The sequence below is a fragment of the Ceratosolen solmsi genome, unplaced genomic scaffold (assembly GCF_000503995.2).
Source record: "Ceratosolen solmsi marchali unplaced genomic scaffold, CerSol_1.0 scaffold23, whole genome shotgun sequence".
NCBI classification, from domain to species: domain Eukaryota; kingdom Metazoa; phylum Arthropoda; class Insecta; order Hymenoptera; family Agaonidae; genus Ceratosolen; species Ceratosolen solmsi.
In genome coordinates, this window is record NW_011948430.1 from 3439026 (window position 1) to 3456911 (window position 17886).

At 30.3% G+C, this 17886-nt stretch overlaps 4 protein-coding genes across 5 annotated transcripts in view; 2 read left to right on the plus strand and 2 right to left on the minus strand.

The window, feature by feature from the left end:
• LOC105364015 (sestrin-3-like) overlaps positions 1 to 3629 on the minus strand; it is a 220761-nt gene extending 217132 nt beyond the window's left edge. The window contains exon 1 of the mRNA XM_011501849.1: positions 2549 to 3629. Coding sequence (XP_011500151.1) covers positions 2549 to 3559 — 1011 coding nt within the window. The 5' untranslated portion in view covers positions 3560 to 3629. The remainder of the gene's footprint in view (positions 1 to 2548) is intronic.
• Positions 3630 to 6815: 3186 nt separating this feature from the next.
• LOC105364017 (sphingosine-1-phosphate phosphatase 1) lies at positions 6816 to 9480 on the plus strand. Of its 2 annotated transcripts, none has more exons than XM_011501850.1 (4): positions 6816 to 7405; positions 7862 to 8541; positions 8682 to 8906; positions 9039 to 9480. In XM_011501850.1, the coding sequence occupies exons 2-4, from the start codon at positions 7889 to 7891 to the stop codon at positions 9451 to 9453; spliced, it is 1293 nt and encodes a 430-aa protein (XP_011500152.1). In that variant the 5' UTR covers positions 6816 to 7405; positions 7862 to 7888; the 3' UTR covers positions 9454 to 9480. The 2 variants fall into 2 exon arrangements, with proteins under 2 accessions (XP_011500152.1, XP_011500153.1); XM_011501851.1 differs by lacking the exon at positions 6816 to 7405 and adding an exon at positions 7694 to 7708.
• A 224-nt stretch (positions 9481 to 9704) lies between these two features.
• PIH1D1 (PIH1 domain containing 1) lies at positions 9705 to 11015 on the minus strand. Its single transcript, XM_011501984.1, has 6 exons — positions 10903 to 11015; positions 10565 to 10747; positions 10315 to 10487; positions 9861 to 10235; positions 9766 to 9791; positions 9705 to 9714 (listed from the first exon to the last, which is right to left on the minus strand). The coding sequence occupies exons 1-6, from the start codon at positions 10958 to 10960 to the stop codon at positions 9705 to 9707; spliced, it is 825 nt and encodes a 274-aa protein (XP_011500286.1). The 5' UTR covers positions 10961 to 11015.
• Positions 11016 to 14887: 3872 nt separating this feature from the next.
• LOC105364122 (pancreatic triacylglycerol lipase-like) lies at positions 14888 to 17859 on the plus strand. The gene is made up of 4 exons (XM_011501986.1): positions 14888 to 14910; positions 15241 to 15673; positions 16951 to 17302; positions 17615 to 17859. The coding sequence occupies exons 1-4, from the start codon at positions 14888 to 14890 to the stop codon at positions 17839 to 17841; spliced, it is 1035 nt and encodes a 344-aa protein (XP_011500288.1). The 3' UTR covers positions 17842 to 17859.
• The last annotated feature ends 27 nt before the right edge of the window (positions 17860 to 17886 follow it).

A 17886-nucleotide genomic window follows, 5' to 3' on the forward strand; every position in this document is an offset into this window, starting at 1 on the left:
GCCTCAGCCCCCCTTCCCCCAACCGCGTTCAACATTATTTTTTACTTTACATGCAATTTAATTAATTCGAAATTTATTTCAATTAAAATTTCTTTCAAAATCGTTAAGATTAAAATGATTACGCGACATTTTGTTGATTTTATTTTCATTATAATGTATCAATTGTTAAAAGATACCTGTATTATCACTTTATTTTATGTTTTAATATGTTTTGTTTTAATAATAAATCTTTTTTCATTAAAAATGTATTAATTATATATATTATTATACCAGTAATTATTGAGGAACTATCGAAAGTCTCGATTAATATTATGTCAAAACCTATTTGATCAAATAATATTGTATAATGTCGGAAGAACTATATTAATTTAAAGTAGTCATTTACTAATAAATATTTGATAGTGCTTGATAATACAGCAATATTTATATATTGTCAATATGTAAATTTGAATGCAATTGTTTTTGATATTAGCATGACAGATATTAAGTTTAAAAATAGTACATAATCAAGAGGTTGATAATTAATTAGTATAAACAATTGGTAATTTATAATACATAATTTTTGAAAATTCTGCAAAATGCAATTGAAGTGGATCGATTGCCTATCATGGTCGATAATGTCAAGATCTAATACATTTTCTTTTTTTGTAACAAATATTGTTTAAGTGAAATTTCGAAATAATTACGACTATTAAATGTAATTTCAATTTTCTAAACTAACAAATTAATTTTAAATTTATTTCAAATGCTAAAATATTATAGATATGCGTTTTCAAATAATTCTATCGATTAAGATTAGCTTATAAAAACTAGAGCGTCGGTAAAGTAGACAACCCATAAATCAGCCAAATGGTTTCCATTCATTTTAATATATTTTATATTATATTATATTACATTATATTAATTAAAAATTAATGATAAAATATTGTTTAAATATATAAAATTCATACAATTACATAACTATATTTAGAATATAAATTAAAAATTTTAAGCAAGTTCAATAAAAAATTTGAGTGCAATGCCTTTAGTGATAGTATTTTCATAATTTGTACGAATTCAGTAAAAAATATTTCGAATCTTAATTATTAGATCATCTGATAAATTCATATTATGGGTGAAGTCATAAGTTGTTAGAGGAATATTTTTTACGTTATAATTAATGCAAATATTCTTCTTTGTAAAGTAAGAATTGAAGTATACCTGGAATATTTTCTTGTAACAATGCCATTGAGTCATCCTAATCATTTAAGATAGTGTGAAACGATTTTCCTGGCATCGATAATTATAAAAGTTGAGGGTTCTTCCATTATTATTTATACGCTTTTAATATTTTCAAACCAGCCAAAATAAAAAAAAACTCAAATTAACAATCAAATATAAATATTAATTTAAAAACTTGGTACAATAACTCATTAAAATATTCCATATTTTACATTTTGTTGGAACTAATTTTTTAAATGCTTATTTAATAACATTGAATTTATATATATTCATTTTTTGTTTTACTTTTGTTTTCTAATTTCTATTATGATTATTATTATAATATTTGTTTGTATATTTATTTATTTAAGTATTATGTTGCATCATGAGATAGTATCAATAATGCAATTATACATAATTGACTTATTGTAAGTAGCTTTTATCTGTAGATAACAGTATATATGAATTAATGAATTAATTTATTCAATTTTTATCTATTCCAATGATAAAACACGAATTCTGACAATAAAATGTAATAATAATTTAATAACGCATAATAATATTGTAACATTATATGCAGAAAAAGATTTAAAGAGAAAGTAATCTTTAAAAATACAATTTATGTAATGAAATTAAAATTTTAACAACGCATAGATCAAATGAAAAATATATTCGCACATAATCAAATATTTAAAAGATAATCAAATTATCTTTTTTTTTTTAACGTATTAAACAGGATGGTTTACATTTATTTAAGAAATACAATTTCAGCTTATTTAATTATAATTTTAAAAGTATATGATAGCATAAAAATGCTTCAATTACATTTAAATTATACTGATACATCGATATTTGTTTAAACTACTTCCGCGACCTTCGTTCGTTTAAATTATATAACGATAAGCTCCTCGAGCGCCTCGAACGCATCATTCGAATTTAATTGTATTTTTAAACCACTTTAGCATGAAGTGAAAAGTGACATTCCATTGGAGCAACTTTAAATGTACAGACAATTTTTACACGCTTATTTTTATCCTCAATAAATTCGTACGATCTTTTAAAAAATAAATATAATTATTACAGTTTGCACTGTATCCTAAGATTATGGGTAGTAATTATGGTTAGGAATAAACGACTTTTTGCGACTCGAATTATTATGCCAAACTAGAAATTAATTCTTATAATTTTTTGATTCTTCAATCTGTCAAGACGAGGCAGCGATGCCGGTCACGGGGATAAGCGCGTAAAGCGTAGGTCAAGCGAATGTATTTAAAAAAAAATAATTGGCTCGTTATGAAAGAGGTCAAATTCATATTGTCTAGCCTCGGCACCTCCACACTGAAATTACCTTGATCATCTGCATGATTTCCGTACACTTGATCCTGACGTTCTGGAAGGGACAGTTGACGCTCAGCCTAAGTATCACTGGCAAATGTAGACTGACCAGGCTAAGGTACTTATTAGCCTGGGCCTGACGCGGTCCATCCAGTGCGTTTCCCAGATTCAGCATTCTGCCGACGTCCCCGGGCGTTACGACCTCAGTTGGGCTGTCAAGAAGTCCTCCCTCGGCACTCTTCCAGGGCACGTCCTCGTTTTTCGACATGAATCTCTTGGCCTGTCCGCTGCTACCAGGCGGTCTTTTCTCGCCGCCGGCAGCCTCCTCGTTAAGAAAGCCGTCGAGGGTATTAAATACGACCCTTTCCGCATCCAGGGACGTCCCGTATAGCAGGTCCTCGCTACTCTCGCGAAACTTCCGACTGCGCAGCTCAACGTTACCAAAGTCATCATCAAACTTGGGGCTCTTGCCGTACACGCGCGTATCCGCATCAAGCTCATCGTCCTCGTCGAAGAGCTTCTGGCGACCGCTTTTGATTCTGATCTGATGTCTAGGGCCGCGCTCCTCGTTCAGACCCTCGCAGGAGGCGAACAGTCGGCGTTCGCTGTCGCTGCTCGAGCCCAAACGTCCCTCGAACTCCCGGAGCCTATGGCTCGGCGTGCAATTACACTCGGGCTCGTTGGGTTTGCCATCGACGCAGTCAACGCTGTCCGGGCTCGGTTTCCGTGCGAATATCGTAGCCGCGCCAACGCTGCGCGAATAAAAGCCTTCACTGTCTCGCGGCTGCGACCGGCATCCGAGGTTCCCATTTAGAAGATTTTGCGAGTCCGCGTCCCAGTGGTTATTGTTGGGACTGCCAACGCCTCCAAGCCAGCTCTCGACGGTGGTACGCACGGCGGCCAGGGCAACATTTCGGGCTGCCTCATCGCGCGCGCACAGTGGCGCCAGGAACTTGGTTACGAGCTCCACTTGGTCACCCTTCCTCGAGGCAGAAGAGCCGGCGCTGCTCGTATCCTCGTACATTCTTCAGCGCTTGTTCTCGTCCTCTTTTCTTGTCCTCTCGCTCCCTCACTCCTTCTTTGTGTCGGCTCTCTTTCTCTCTCTCTCTCTGTCTCTTTCTCTCCTGGTCTCGGCTGCTGATACCTCGCTCCAGCACCAAGCGGTTATACTCGATTTTTTAGCTCGAATGATTCATTGGAAGAATTATGCCGTGTCCGTCCCCTTCTTTGTTTCTCTCCGCTGTAATTATTCTACGTAGGAAAAAACAAAAGCACCGCTTTTAAAGATTTGTTCTGATTTTCTTTCTTTTGAATAAATTAAGTATATCTTTAAAGGCTATCGAATGTTAGCCTATATTCCCCCCTCCCCGCCCCTCTAACGACTAACGAACGAGCAAAATGGTTATTTTTTAAAGAAAATTGCTACGCTCGATAATGATAATGATAATGATAATGATAATGATAATGTTAGTCACTCGCTTTCCTTTGGGCACACGACGGTTTGTTGGTTGTGTAGTTTTGTAAATAATAAAGAACGAGCTGCGTGTCGACCTACTACTTTTGAATGCTGTGGTTGCACTGTAAGCGCATAAAATACCTCGTCAACGTTTTCTTTCTCTTATAGGCCTAAATATCTTTTCAAGCGAGTCTAAGCGCTTGGACTAAAATCTTTATTCGCCAATTTTCTAGGAGACGAGTTTAACCGCGCCAACTAAATTTCAAACGCCCGACACAAACGTCCATTGTCTTCATAGAATTTAATTTTTTCTCTTCGTTTGTCCTCACAATAGTGAGATTACAGTTAACATAGCGCACTGTTCGAAAAATAGTAAAGCTGCCCGTGAGCACTACCGCGAAGGAGGGGGGAGGTGGCGAGGGACTGACGAGAGGTGTCAAAAAATTGCCGAAAAATCCGTTATGTAGTTTGGGAGCGATGACGAACGGGTTTGAACAAGATTGTTGTACGATGCAGGCATATTCTCGAGATCATTTTACGTGTATGCCGCCGTCGGCGGCGGCGACGTTGCCATCAGCTGAGAGCTCAGCTGTAAAACTATGTACACCACGATTTTGCCCATATTGATTATAGAATTCCTGGAAATATAAAGTTTCGCCAGCCTCCGTAACTTCTTTTGTGCGTTTTACAATTTTTATTCAATCTCGCACAATGCCATTCTTTTTTTCTATTATTGCTAATTACAGCGCACGGAATTACGTACATGCACACATGCGCAAATGCATGTATGCACATATAAAATCTTACATTCTAGCATACATACGGATGTACGATATGAACGAGCGAACGTACGAGCGAACGAACGAGCAAGCGAACGAGCGAGCAAACGAAGGAATAAGCGAGCGAACGAACGAACGAACGAACGAACGAACGAACGAACGAACGAACGAATGATCGAGTGATCGAACTTACGAACAAACGAATGAACGAACGGACGAATGAAAGAGCAAATGACGAGTGAGCGAGCGGTATAAAGCCGTAAAAATAAGAGAATTTCGCATATGACACATCGAGCGACCGAAATTTCCTCCAATCATACTGTACCGAAACAAGAACGAAAGAATAATAAACCGCCGGGGCAGCAAAATCAAAAACAATGAAAAACACAAAAACACAATCAAAACAAAACAAAACAAAAACAAATAGAATATAATAAAATAGAAGCAACAACAAAAAGCACTGATGGTACCTGACGAGCTCGTATATCTTGGTACGTGAAGAACGTAACAGTAAGATTGTTCACGAACAAAACTTTCACGCGGAGAGCCCGAGTTAACAATCGTCACGATCGCTCGACTGCTCGCGCAGGATCTTGCCATATCTCGGTGCAGGTGCCAGACGAAGACAAATCACAAGAGGAGGATCAATCTATACGAGCCGTAGCGACGGGATAATACGGGCAGGCGACGCGGGCGCGAAATCGAGCGAGGACGAGCGAAGGGTCGCCGCGACTCGCTGTACGAAAGTACGTGCGGGACTGGGTACTGCTTGTCGTGGCGGGGCTCTGAGCCCATCAGCTGAGAGGGTCCAGCTGAAAGACGACGACGATTGTGCGCCAGATTCCACTCTCCCAGGTGTGCGTGCGGTGCCGTCGTCGATAACGGTAAGCGGTGGCCTGCCGTGACACCGCACCGCGCGTCCCCCCTTGTCCACGAACGCGGGTGCACGCACACGCACACGCACACGCACACGCGCGCGAACAAACGTAATCACGGGCGCCAGCACTCGCCGCGTTCCGCGATTAAAGCGAACGGCGCTGCTACTCACGGCGACTCGGTACCGACTAGCGGGGCCCCCCGGGAGACAAAGGAGAGGCGCTAGGAGTCGAGGAGGAGCCCCTACGGGACGACGAGCACGGCAATGGAATCTTCCAGCGCGAGCCGAGTCGCGTTACTAGCTAGCACTACCGGCGAGCCGTTCCCTCTTACGTGCCCACCCACCGGTGGCCCCGGACTTCCCCGCTCACCTGCACAGCCCTGCTCGCGGGTCAGCCGATCTGCCTCGGCCCCGGGGATGCGCGTCTCGAGGAGCTACGGAGCCGCGGTCTGTATCGACCCCCTCGACCCTTACCTCCAGACAAATAACCAGCGTAACACTCACCACTGACAGCTCGAGCTGTCAGGCAATCGTGAGCTGCGGAAGAGACGGGGGCTCCCCGTCGGCGATTCAGGCTTTACACACTGGCGGCATCTGGTTCGAGATCTCCGAGACTCTCCGTCCTCGGAACTCGGCCCGGGAATGTAGGGAGCACACGGAGGAGGCGTTCGACCGTTTATCGCCGCGCGCGGCCGACGACAATGATGAACTTGACTGCGAGGCCAGGAAAACCGCTGCCCCAATAGTAGGAAGCTACTTTATCCGTCGGTGCCCGGCGCGCGAATATCCGGCACCTTTAATATAATTCCTCGCATGCGCATTGCCTCCCGCATCTCGGCCGCTTGCAACGTATCTACATCTGCAGCGCGATTCAACCCTCCCCTTATTGATAATCGCGCTTTTACAAAGCTTTTTCGCCAATTTGGTAGCGCTAGTCGTGTCAGTTAGACGTGCTCGTCGAATGAGATCGATCGATGTGCTCGCATTAATATTCTAGTCAATTATAGTAATAATGGCCACGATGATTACCACGATGGCTACCCGTTGGGTAATAAGGGTTTAATGAAGGACTGGGGTAGAAAGCCGGTTGCGATTATCAAGTCACTTATTATATAGTAGCGTAATGCCCGTATGCTTGGAACTTTGGTTAAATGAGTTTGAGATGAGATGTAGGGGAGGGATATTGATTAAATTCCCGCGAAATGCGCTCTGCTGTTAAGAAGTAAATACTTGCTCGATGCCACTGAAGAGGTATCATTGTCGAGAAGGTGTCACGTGCTTTATTACGTCACAAAAAAAAAACCGAATTCCCAATCAAAAGCAATCAGTATGTGCTTCAACGCATTCTCCTATCGTTATCGTACGTACAATCGGCCATTAGAGGAAAAAACTTGAGTCAACATTACAGTGTGTGTTGCGCATGGATGTGGTCATACGTAGATCATATAGAAAACGATCCTCGAGAATCATTACGCTAGGCGGCGACAAACCGACCATCCTCGAATACACGAGTACGAGTGTGTCCATTGGTAGGACTTTGCGCAATCTCCGGCGAAAAAGCCAAAGTGCGTGTTCTTTTGGCTTTTATTTGAAGGGAGAAAGCCTATATAATACTGTTGCTGATGTTCTTGCTTCGGCGAGCCGGAGAAAGAGCAGACGATATACGCATTCACTGACTTGTGAATTAAAGGCCAAAGGATGAGGCTTTTTCAATAGCGAGGATCATAACGGAATATGTTAAATTAAAAACGATATATAGTAAGTTACCTTTACAATTGATAGTTTAATGATAAAATCCTATTTAGCTTGGTTAACACCGATTGCTTTGTGAAATTTATCTGTCGCGTGACTACATTTTGCTGAATAATCTCAATAATCGGATGGTCGCCTATTGACGTCGGTAATACGTCGGGCCATATAGATTACCTATTATTATTATTGCTTTCTATGACTTTTTGGCCTACCTTTTGCAAATGAAAAAAAAATTGATTTACTATTGTGCAAGGACACTTTCGTATATTTTTTTCTTTTTAAATAAAGACTATGTTCAAGACGACCGTTGTAAATATCGTTACAGTTTAATTGAGCCATAGAATTTATATGTTATCCAATTTTTTAATTTGTGAATACCACAAGATGAAAAATCATTTAAACCATATTATTTTTTAACCATGATTTAATTAACATAACCAATAATTTTGTATTTACTTTTAGGCAAACTTTTCCTTGAATTCATGGAAAATGTGGTCCAAATTTTTTCAACACTATAGGGATCCATATTTAGTCTCCAGAATTCAAGAATTTTTTGGTGTTCAAATTCATTACAATGAACATAGTAAAAACAAAGCAATAAATACAATTAATGATTGGACAGCAAAAAATGAAAAAAATAGCCCAGCAAATGCTAATTCGCATTTATCGAAGAATGGACATGTAAACCATGAGATCGAAAGAACAAATAATAATCATCAAAATGAATCTCGTTTAAATAGTGATAATGCATCCGCTATTCATGTCGAAGATAAAATAAGTTATAAGATAAAAAATTACTTTTGGTATTATTTATTTCTTTTTGGAACGGAATTAGGTGATGAAGTATTTTATTTAACATTTATTCCATTTTGGTTTTGGAATATTGACGGATCTGCTGGGCGTAAAATTGTGCTTGTTTGGGCAACAATAATGTCAATTGGACAAGCTTTAAAAGATATTATTTGTTGGCCTAGACCTTCGTCTCCACCAGTAGCAAGATTACAAAAAAAATGGTCATTAGAATATGGAATGCCATCGACACATGCCATGATTGGAGTTTCCATTCCTTTCAGTGTTATTCTTTTCACAATGAATAAATATAACTATTCTATAGTTGCTGGCTGTATTGCTGCAATTTTATGGCAAGATATTTTATGCTAATAATAAAATTAATTTTGAATTTGATAAACTTAATAAAAAATAATGATTATTTTGAAACAGTTTTTTTCATGTATATTCATATACTAGAGCTTATATAATTAAAAATATTAACTATTTACAGGTGTTCGTTAATTTGTGTAAGCAGAATATATTTGGGCATGCATACTGTATTAGATGTACTTGTTGGATTAATTTTATCCATTTTATTGATGATCCTATTTGTTCCATTGGTAAATATATTGGATTACTATTTTCTTACTAATGGTTGGACCCTCTTAGCATTTGTAATCATTAGTATATTAATAATAATTTATTATCCACGCAGTGATAAATGGACACCAACAAGGTATAGTTCATTTTCTCAAATTGTTGATATTTTTTAAAAAAATATGAATTTATATTTTCTTACGTAGACAAATTTATAAATAAATAATTTTTTAAATTTCTTATTCAAAATCATAACATATTATTATTATAGAGGAGATACTACTCTTGTTATTTCCGTAACTGCTGGTGTTCATGTTGGTGCTTGGCTAAACTATAAGACTGGAGCATTTGTAATGCCAATTCAGCCTCCACCTTATGAAATCATATGGCCATCTTATTTAATACTTGGCATAACAACTTTAAGAACAATTTTTGGCTTTTGTTGTGTATTAGGCACCAAAGTGATTTGTAAAACTCTTACTTATAATACAATGTGTGCTATATTGCAAGTTAACTCAAAGGAATTAATGCAAAGCAAAGATTCCTTAAAGAATAAAAAGAAAATACTAGTCGATTTGGTTTACAAATATATTACTTGTTTTATGATAGGTTTCAATATTGTTTATTTACTACCGAATATCTTTGCCATGATAGGTATAGAACGCCCAACTTTCTACACAGAATAATAAGTAAACATTACTTAATAAATGTTAAATATAAATAAGATAATTGTTAAAACTTATGTTCATACAATCATAATTTGTATTTTATCATATATAGCAATTTTTTATTTCAATATATATGTTCAATACAATAAAAATTGTTTTTAACATTATTTTCATAAAAATATTTACTTATGAATTTTTATTCTGAAAGGATTGTATTATAATAAATTTTGTGGACCAATGAATTATACTTTAAATCTATTTATATATTATTACAAAATACTTTACGTATTAACTTAGTTATGCAAAAAATAATTTTTAATTTATACACTTTTTAAAATTAATATCAGTTTAAGAATCTGTAATAATAAAAAAATTTTATTTATAAAAATGCAATAATTTATATTAATTGCAAAATAGTATCTTACATTTAAATTGCTATCATAGTTTGCAATACTACATTCATTATCAATATGGTATGGTATGAATATATCAATCAAAGTATTATTCTTTTGATTTTCAATTATTATACGATTCTCTCCAAGATCTATTATAATATCTTCAATATTTGACGAAGGCAAATAAAAGAAACCAATTAAATTTTTTCTATTATCTGATTTAACAATAACATAGTTTTGCTCCTTTATATTTTTTGTCTTAATTGGTTTTTGTTTATATTCAATATTATCAGTTATATGCTCATCAAGTACTTCGATCAAAGGTTTTTTTAACAAAGGTTTTTTATTTGAAGGCATTCTTGCCTCTCGATCTGCTATATTAAATTTATCCAGAGCTCCCATTACCTATTGTTTAATAAAACCATTTATTAATAAAAATAAAAAAGGTTTGATCAGTAATTCCTGTTCTTTAAGGACGTTAAACCTTGCAGTTTTTCAAAACAACATATTTTGAGGGATCTATAAGTTTTCCATATTTCTCCTTAATCGCATTAAGAAGTACTAGAACAGTAAATTTCCAAAAACATGGTCTTCCCATACATTTTTCAAAAAACCTTGTGTTTATTAAGATATCAAATGTCGATCTATCAATACCATCTAACAATAGGTATATATTTATAAATATATTAAAATATCTAATATTAATGTGAAATTTTTGAGATTATGATATAAACCTTTATCCTTAGACATTCTCTCAAATCCTATTGCCATTGGAATAAGGAAAGTAATTTCTTCTTTAGCCATCTCCTGTAAAAGTTCCATATCGCATATGTCTTTTGGGGCACATATTTCTGTTGAATGGCAAACATTAACAAAAAGTTTATCACCAGTGTTTGTCCAAGTTTTGATACATGCACCTAGAGTTGTAAAAAAATTGAAATATATTAAATCAGATTAAATTAAGAAGAAGTAAACCATAAAATAAATATATATATATATATATATATATATATATATATATATATAATCATGAATTGAAAAATTTAATTTGACAATAAAAAAATAGTTTTACCAGGTAACGGAATAACAGTTTTATAAGATTGGCATGGTTCTGAGTAGTTTTTTCTCATGTTTTCTTGTAACCAAGATAGTGGTTGGTCTTGAATTTCCTGCTAAAAATTATGATTTTCAATTACATATTAATCTAACATTGTTAATAATAGAAGTAATTAATTCAAGTATATCAACGTATAACTTACTGATACTATTTGCAAGTTTTTATTAACAGCATTCTCATCAATATCAAGTTTCATGTTAACAGAAATTTATTACTCAATATAAACCTATAATGAAATAAACAGAAGTATTCATTATATTAATTGTGTTGTTCAAGTTATTAATAAATTATTTTTAATATTATCAATTATAATTACAACCACCAAATAAAAATAATTTTTTCTATAATTTACATATAAATATTATTTATTAAAAATTAACTTTGTTAATTATGTTGTATGCAATAAGAAATATTTTTAACCTTAAAATGTAATAAAATTTAAAAAATCAATAATGTATATTATTACAGTATTAGTTTTTTTTTCTCAGTATTCTCTTTTCGTTATTACTTGACCGACGATTCAGCTGTATCGTTAAATTGTAAAATACTCACAAACTCTATGGTTAGGTTATATTAGGTCCAATTCGAGTTATATATATTTATTGTAAAAAGATATCTTTGAGTAAAAAATTTGAGTATATAAAATATTTGAACAATTGACTAAATCATTATTGCAAGTCTATAATGTTTTTAATTAATAGTACATAATAATAAATACAACTGATTAGTAACTATGAAAACAATAATATAAATGTTGGCGATGGTTGTACTCTGAAATTGAACGAATATTTTAAATATTTTTTGAAAAGTAATATATGTCGTAATTTGCTAACTAAATTCATTTTTAATTACTATATATATCTTCAATTCATCTTGGATTCTTATTGTATTATTGTATATATTATGTATGTAATAAATATATAGATTGATATATTCATTATATGAATATCAATAAAATAAGTCAAGTAATTAATACCTACTATTATTATTAAATAGACAAAAATTACTTAAAAATGAAAAAGAAATATATAAATAATATATTAATGATATTATGATGAGAAATAGTTGATTATTTGTGGTACTCGTTTTTGGAACTTCGATGTAGTTTACTATTGAAACATTTTTTAATATTAGTAATACTTCATTTAATGTAGAAGACTTATTAAATTATTATTTATACCTATTATTATTTTTAGTAGTTTAATATTAATAGATTTGAAATGCAATATCATTTTTAAAATGCATGTATCGTATACTATATAACTTTTTAAATTTACATTTTAGAAATTTGCCCTTTTTATTATTTATATTTGGTTCTTACGTTATATATTATTTTAGATTTTAATTTAATGTTTATTTGAAATAATTACAATTTATATTAATATTAAATAATTATTAGTTAATATTAAGTAATCCATAGGTTAATTAATTCATATTAAGCAGCAATGGCTTTACTTTGGATACCAATAACTTTATATATGTAGTAGATAAAGAAAAGAATAATAAATATTATAAAAATATTTAGTCGAATAATGTTGAAATACTACAAATAAAACATTTAAAGGGTAAAACAGAAAATAATGATAATAATATATATGAAAACATACCAGTTGTCAAATATTATTTGACACCATTGTACTACAGATGACTAGTATATAAGAAAAAGGACATATTGTAAATTAAATGCAACTTATTTCTACATCTTATGATAGTACTAGTGGTAATTAATATTAAATTATAAACTTAATAAATATCTAACAATAATTGGTAAATTGTCTATTATACACACGATATTTATTAAAATCAAAAACTGATATTTTATTTAAGTTTTTCAGATAATCACCTGTATTTTCATTGATTTTTTGACTGGATTAATAGAATTTCATTATAGAGTTTACTTATTTTTTATTTTAATTATTTTATTTCAGATTTTATTTTAAGCTAAAACACTCATTTTTAAATTTATGTAATAATATTAGAATTTCGACATACATTAAGGAAAACAATAATAAAAATATTTTTAATATTAATTTCAGATTTACAAACTAATAAAAATTCATGGTACTGGAGAAGTAATTCCTTCAGAGACAAAAGTTATTCTTGAACTTCATGCGAGTCTTTCAATTTAATATTTTTTCACTATACTAAACAAATGTCTGTTCGCTAAGCGATGAATTACACAAGGACCTAAAATTAATATTATTAGTATAAAAAGATTTGACACATCTATAATTTATAATCAATCAAATATGGATATTTTGATGGTTTCCCATGTATTCAACCAAATTCTAAAGTTCTATTTAAAATGAGAATTAGATAATAGTTCTTATATATAATGATTTAAGTTCATCAAAATAATTATTTAACAATTACAGCTAAGGATATTTTTAATGTGAATAAAATAAAGGTATAAGCGAGGTATAAGAGAATATCTTTTATTATTTTTAATAAAAATTAATGTTATATGTGTATAATATCATTAAATATCAATAAATTTTTTAAAGATAAATAGAGGTGTATATTACTTAAAATATTTAAATGGTTGGAAAATAATGAATAAAAATAGACAATGAATAAATTATTATCTAGAATACTTATAAATGTAATGGTCTGTTATAATAAAATCAGTGAATCACAATTAGCCTACAAAAAAATGAAAAGCATATTTACAAAATATGTGTTCTATTTTAAATTTATTTCTTGAAAAATATATAATAGACATTAAAGCGTAATAGGCATTTAATAGGCATTAAATATGCATAGATAAAGTAAAGTTTTAACAGAATTAAGTGAATATGGTAAAGGCATAAACTTTTTACCAAAAGACTTCATATTACATACCAAAATGAAATATTTATAAAGACATTTAAAAGGTAAAATAATTTATAAAAATTTAAACTATTTAATTCATTTATAACTACATAATTCAACCATACAATTTATAACTATAAATAATATTAAAGATTGAAGATTTGCAAATGATATATAGTTAGTATTTATAATCAGTCAGTTTTATACAAAAAACTTTGAATCTTGTTAACAAAAATGAAAATAACGTATTAGAAATAATTATTAAGTAAATATGCAAGTCTATTCTTAAAGCCAGTATATTAAAATTTCAGGTGCTTATAGATTTTCTACTAAAGATCTGAAATGCACTTACGGAGTAGCTGCTTCTTGTAATTTATTTATCAGTAAGCTAGTAAAATTTCATGTTAAAGTATTTGACCTTACATAAAAAAACTATTATTTAGAGAAAGTCACAAATACTTTATTTTTATTAAAATCAGTTTTATTTACATGTGATATATATTTAAATTTATATATTGAGTATAAAAAAATTTGTAATTACTTTTTACATTATAGTTTTTAATTTCCATATATCAATATATAAAATTTATAATTGATAAATAATATATATACAATATATTAAAGAAATATTTGATACTTAATCAATTATTGATGTTAAAACAAAATCATAAATAAAATAGTCAACATTAAAAAGAAAATATTTTAGATATATGTTTTGTAATTATTATTATTAATTAATATTTCTTTAATACTTAACATTCAATAATTAATACTTATCGTTATATCTAATTAATTGTTAAATAATAATTATAACTAATACATTTTTAGAATAAACATACTCATCCTTGCTTTGTTTTTTCATAGTCATTTTTTATTTTATTAAAATTTAAAAATTAAAAATAATACATTTGAGTATATTAATATAGATGTGATGATTAATATTAATTTAATTAATATTGATTTAGAAATTATATTTATAAATTGTTTTAAAATTTGTTCAAATTTAATGTTACAATATTTATTAATGAATTTGCATAAATTATTGTAGGTAATGGCATACTGGCGATGCAAAAAACAAACTTTTCTATCAAGAATATATAAATTTAAACGCAGTTATATAACGATAATAATGATTGTATTTAGTTTCATTAGGTTAGATAAGTTGCGTGTATAAAAGAAATCTACTCCTATTTCTAGGATTAGTATCAGAAAAAAATCAAAACAAAATGATTTCGCTCATCGTACATTTCTTCTTATTTATAATTGCAAGTAATATTAAAATTAACTATTTAGTCTTACAGTGCGTTTCTTATAAGAGCATCAAATTTAATTTTGCAGAAATACTAAAAATTAATAATAATAATGCTTAAATAAACACTAATTAAAAGTGCTGTAGAATTAATGAATGAATGAATGCATAATTTATGAACAATATAATAAATATAATTTTTCTTGTTTTGTATTTTGTTTTAATAAAGCTAGTAATATTACTGCTGATGTACCAACTCGACAGCAATTTGAAAATTTGCCAGACTTTCTCTTGGAAGAAGTTATACTGGATAGTTACATTAATTCATTGTCAACACTCCCAGAAGATTTTTTATTCTTGACAAATGTATTAGATCCTATTATGGTACCTGAACGAGATATCAGTTTTTCTTTATTCACTAGAAAAAATCCAAGCGAGCCTCTAATGCTTAAACTCGACGACATTATAAGCTTAAGAAATTCAAATTTTATCACTCTTGGTATAACAAAAATAATCATTCATGGCTGGACCGATAATGGAAATAGTTCTTGGATACAAGATATCCGTCGAAATTATTTATTAATGGGAAATTATAATATTATTGTTGTCGATTGGTCAGCAGGATCTTTAAAAGAATATTTAGTTTCTGCAAGCTTAACAAAACAAGTTAGTATTAGAACATTTTCAAAAATGTTGAACAAATTAAAATAATTATTTTACTATTATATATTGACTATTAATAAAATAGAATCCACATATTTTATTTAAAAATTTTAATAACTTTTGATAATTTGCTTCAATTACATTAACATTTTATAATTATTTAATTCGCCGTTGCATGTACATATATAAACACTTTAAGTTTTTATAATAACAGTTAAGTAAAAACATACATACGTTTATTTTGCTTACTATTCTATATATTCATATAATATTTATCTTATTTTCTTATAATATTGAAGCTTAATGCTATATTTCATCTATATATCTATATATCATATACTGTATTTCATATATCGGGACGAAATATAAAAGTATCAAAAATAAAATAAAATAAAATCACAATAAATTTATCTATTACATTATAATTTTCTAATAATTCATATGTTTTGTTTAACATTTTCAAATTAAAATAATATTATTCTAATTTTGGCTTATATAATTATTTTTTGCATGAAGTAATGTTTTAGCATATTACAATTTTTTATGCTGTTAGTATAATATTTCAGAATTTTATAATACTTTGTCATTAAATGTATTCAACTTTTGACATTGAATATATCAAATATCATATTATTATTTAAAAATAATAATACTTAGAATAATCAATAATAAATTTTAATTTTGCTACATAACTTACAATAAATTTTTTGATTTTAACTAATTTACGAATTAAATTTATTATATTATTAAATATTTATAATAAGATGATTTATAAAAATTTATTCTAATAACAATATGTCTGTTACATATGTTTGAATTTTTTAAAACTAATGTTTTTCATAAATGTTGCCATTTTTGTAGAAAAATTGATAAATAGTTGTATAATTTATTTTAATCGCATAAGTTAGGGAAACTAATTTTTACTTAATCTATATAATTTAAATTTAAATATTAAAAACAGTGCATGGTAAATAATATATATTTATAAAATTAATATTAATAGTAAAATTTATTTATAGCTTAAATAGATATGTATAAAGATGTTATATAATTAATTCAATTAGAAATTTATACAAATTATATTACGTAATATGTTTATGTCATGAAAATATAATGAAATATATTGCATATACAGCCACATATGCGTATGCATGCACAGATAAATGTCTATTAATTTATATTATATATATGTATAGACATAATAATATACAATTGAGCATAAGCTTGAGCGATAACGAATGTTAATATAATGATGGTTATTTTATTATCTAATAATAAAGGTTGGTGACTATGTTTCTCAATTCATGGGATTCCTCCTGATGGAAGGTGTTTTATCTTTAGACAATATTCATGTATTAGGTCATAGTCTCGGAGCACATATTGCAGGTGCGATAGGTAGGAATTTATCAGGGAAAATGGCTCGGATTACTGGCATGGATCCGGCAAGGCCAGATTTTGAAGCACCTGTATTAAAAGACTTGAATGATCGCTTAGATCTAACCGATGCAAAATTTGTCGATGTCATTCATACATGTGCTGGAACAGCTGGATTCATCCGACCAATTGGTCACGTTGATTTTTATCCGAATGGCGGAAGCTTTCGACAACCTGGATGCCCTGTACTATTAACTCGTAATTGATTTTTTCATAATTACGATTTAGTAAAATTAAAGCAAAATGAAGAAGAAACGAAGAATTCATGAAAACTCAAAAATTAAATTAATGAAAAAAATGATAATTTTATTTCAACTTTTCTTTTATTTAAAAAATTAATTCAATTACTTTTAATCACAAATAAATAAATTTCAATTCGTTATAATTTTTTCAAATTCTATTATTATATAATCATATTTGTTATGAATTGTTCAGTGATTTATTTTATAAATTGTTACATTAATTTACTCGTTACATAAATATTATTAAATATTGTTATGTGTATTGTAGAATATTGTAGTCATGCGAGATCTCATCAATATATGGGAGAATCCATAATCAATCCTGCAGGTTTTCCTGCCCTTGAATGTAATGGATGGATGGAGTTCAAATCTGGTAAATGCGATAAGAATAAAAATCAAATAATTTATATGGGAGAAAAATTGGAAATGAATACCAGAGGCATTTATTTTCTCGAAACAAATGTAGAATCCCCTTATGGACGAAGCGAATTGTAATAGTAAAGATATTTCTTTTCAAACCAATAAGAACAAAATAAAATT